This window comes from Eimeria tenella, genomic scaffold (genome assembly GCF_000499545.2).
Source record: "Eimeria tenella Houghton genomic scaffold, Eth_scaff1, whole genome shotgun sequence".
NCBI classification, from domain to species: domain Eukaryota; phylum Apicomplexa; class Conoidasida; order Eucoccidiorida; family Eimeriidae; genus Eimeria; species Eimeria tenella.
The window spans coordinates 1,189,906-1,192,222 of NW_013541457.1; the positions used below are offsets into that span (position 1 = coordinate 1,189,906).

At 45.1% G+C, this 2,317-nt stretch overlaps 1 protein-coding gene across 1 annotated transcript in view; it reads left to right on the forward strand.

The window, feature by feature from the left end:
- Nucleotides 1-112, forward strand: part of ETH_00005505 (uncharacterized protein) — a gene marked incomplete at both ends in the record, with an annotated part of 1,245 nt that extends 1,133 nt beyond the window's left edge. The window contains one exon of the mRNA XM_013372492.1: nt 93-112. Coding sequence (XP_013227946.1) covers nt 93-112 — 20 coding nt within the window. The remainder of the gene's footprint in view (nt 1-92) is intronic.
- Nucleotides 113-2,317: the final 2,205 nt, after the last annotated feature.

The window sequence follows — 2,317 nt, forward strand, 5'->3', positions numbered from 1 at the left end:
ATTCCTCGAGCACACTAGAGGTGGTGCAGTGAACATCCAGGCATCTGTTTTGCATTTTCGGAGTTTACCTCATGTCTTCTATATTGCCACAGGTTACAGCTTCACCGAGTAGTGTTCATTGAGCTGCAAGTCATATCCGTTAGAGCAGTTTCTTCGAATGATTGCATAGAGCTTTGGGTACGTTTGCGCACTTTCTTCTTCGCCAATGTACCAAGTGCGCGTTGAGTGCGACAGCGGCTCACAGCTCGGCAAGCCTCGAGATTACTCTCCCTGCCGTAACATTTGCAATCATTTGATCTTCTCAGGTTTTTGTTTATTGTCGCATTTTCTTTCTTGCGCTATTTTGGGTTTCGACGCACCATCTTTCGAAACGCTAAAGTCTTCAACCACGGAAAGTTTTTCCTGGCGGAACGGGCGACCCAAAGAACATGAAATAGGGGCACCTCTATGCAAATGAGCAGGTTGGCACATAGCGCATCGTGCAAGGAAACATTTCAAAACGCACTTGCCACGTTACCAGAGTAAACCACGCGCTTGCAGGCGCCTGTTTCAAGCATGGTACCTCAAGCGTTTGGAATGGACAAATGGATTTTCATGTATCTCTTTCTTTTTTGCTAGACATCTGCGCTGATCGGGGCGTGCACTACGGTCGCCGCCAGCGTGTGGCGCCCGTTCCTCCGTGTGTAAGTTTCAACAGTCAAACATTTATCTACAATTTTTCATATTTTGGGTATTTTTTAATTTTCTGTCTCGTCAGAGACGTTTCTCCTGCGAGGTACTGATTCCTTAGAAAAATGGGGATATACCCCTTCACGTTTGCACTTACGTGCAAAGGGAATCAACTGCTTTATTGCGCAGTGGATTGAGACTTCATGAGATGACATGATTTAGAAAAGTATGCTGAACGCGCAGGAGATGAGCCGCATGTGCCACATTGTCACTGAAGAAGAACCTGCCCTCTGTCCTTTGTCTTGACCCATACTGATTGTTCAGCGACGCCGTACGTTTGTCAGAAAAAGCTGAGTGACTTGTGTATGATCGCGTATCTTGCTACGTTAATTACATGAAAAGGCTATTCAAGAAGCTTCCGCATCGTCAATGTGTCTAATTAGCCATGAATACACGTGTTCCTCTGATCCGTATCTACCTTCAATGTTCATTCTACGCATCCGGGTGAGGCCAGACACACAAGCTTTCCAAATTTAAGCAAAGAGAATCAGCATATCGTCATGCCTACGATTTCGCACGTTGTTTCCTCATGCTCAATTTCCGTAGGAAAACGGATAAGAACAAACAATGGAAATAGCTGCCTTTTGCAAAATCCAAGATTTCTTTATACCACCATAAAAGAGCTAAAGGAAATATTTTGGGAGAAAGCATGAATGCGACCGCTTCGCAGTAACATCCCTCTGTTTCAAACGTTGCTGATCAGGCTTGTAACGTGGCTGCTACCCCTACGAAAAAGAGCTTCAGGGTTCATAAACCTTGGAAATATCATAGTGATGCATGGAAGCTGCAAAGAAGAAACGGGGAATGGAAGCATCCCGCAGTAACACCGCCCAATTGCTAGTGGCCTCTTTGTCAAAACAGAGGGTTTCTCTTCTGACTGGACAATTGATTACGTGTCACTGACTCTCGGAAATGTTGTGTTCCATGTAAAGGAGAAGCCAAGTTCATAAGCCGGCATCTCTTTATTCACCTAAGTGCTTTGATGCAGAAGTGAGACCATTGCGTCTTCCGGCCATCTTTAAGTCAACGGATGGCTAAAAGCTGAATGGACTGCAAAGAATCTTCGTCAGCCTTTGTCCCATTGTAGGTGTATCACCGCTCCGATTTCGTGAAGCGCTTACTTCCTACGACGAAGAACGACACTGCAATTTTTTCAAAAGTTCAACGCAGATCACCAAGCAACATGCTGATAAAAAACACAAAGGGAAAAAGAACATACCTAGCGAGGTGTATGCCAGGAGTTAGATGACGTGCGAAACCTTGGAAGTAGTGTTTCTCCTCGACAAGATAAAAGGCTTTCGGCGTAGCTCCATTTGCTGTTATAAATGTTTCATTACGACGAGTTACTACTTTAATGCACAGCAAGAACGATTTCCTACACATTTAGACAACGGGCGAACCACTCGCCATGAAAAGATATTTTCAGCTGTTTATCAAGCGCAAGAAGGCCACTTACTGCTAAATGAAGTCACGACCATTCATCAGCCTGCATGCACAAGTAAGGCTGCATGCAGAATCAAGCTGCCATGTGCCACATGCAGTCAACAGCGCACCAGCTGGAACATAGTGCAGGTCATGCTTAGGCAAG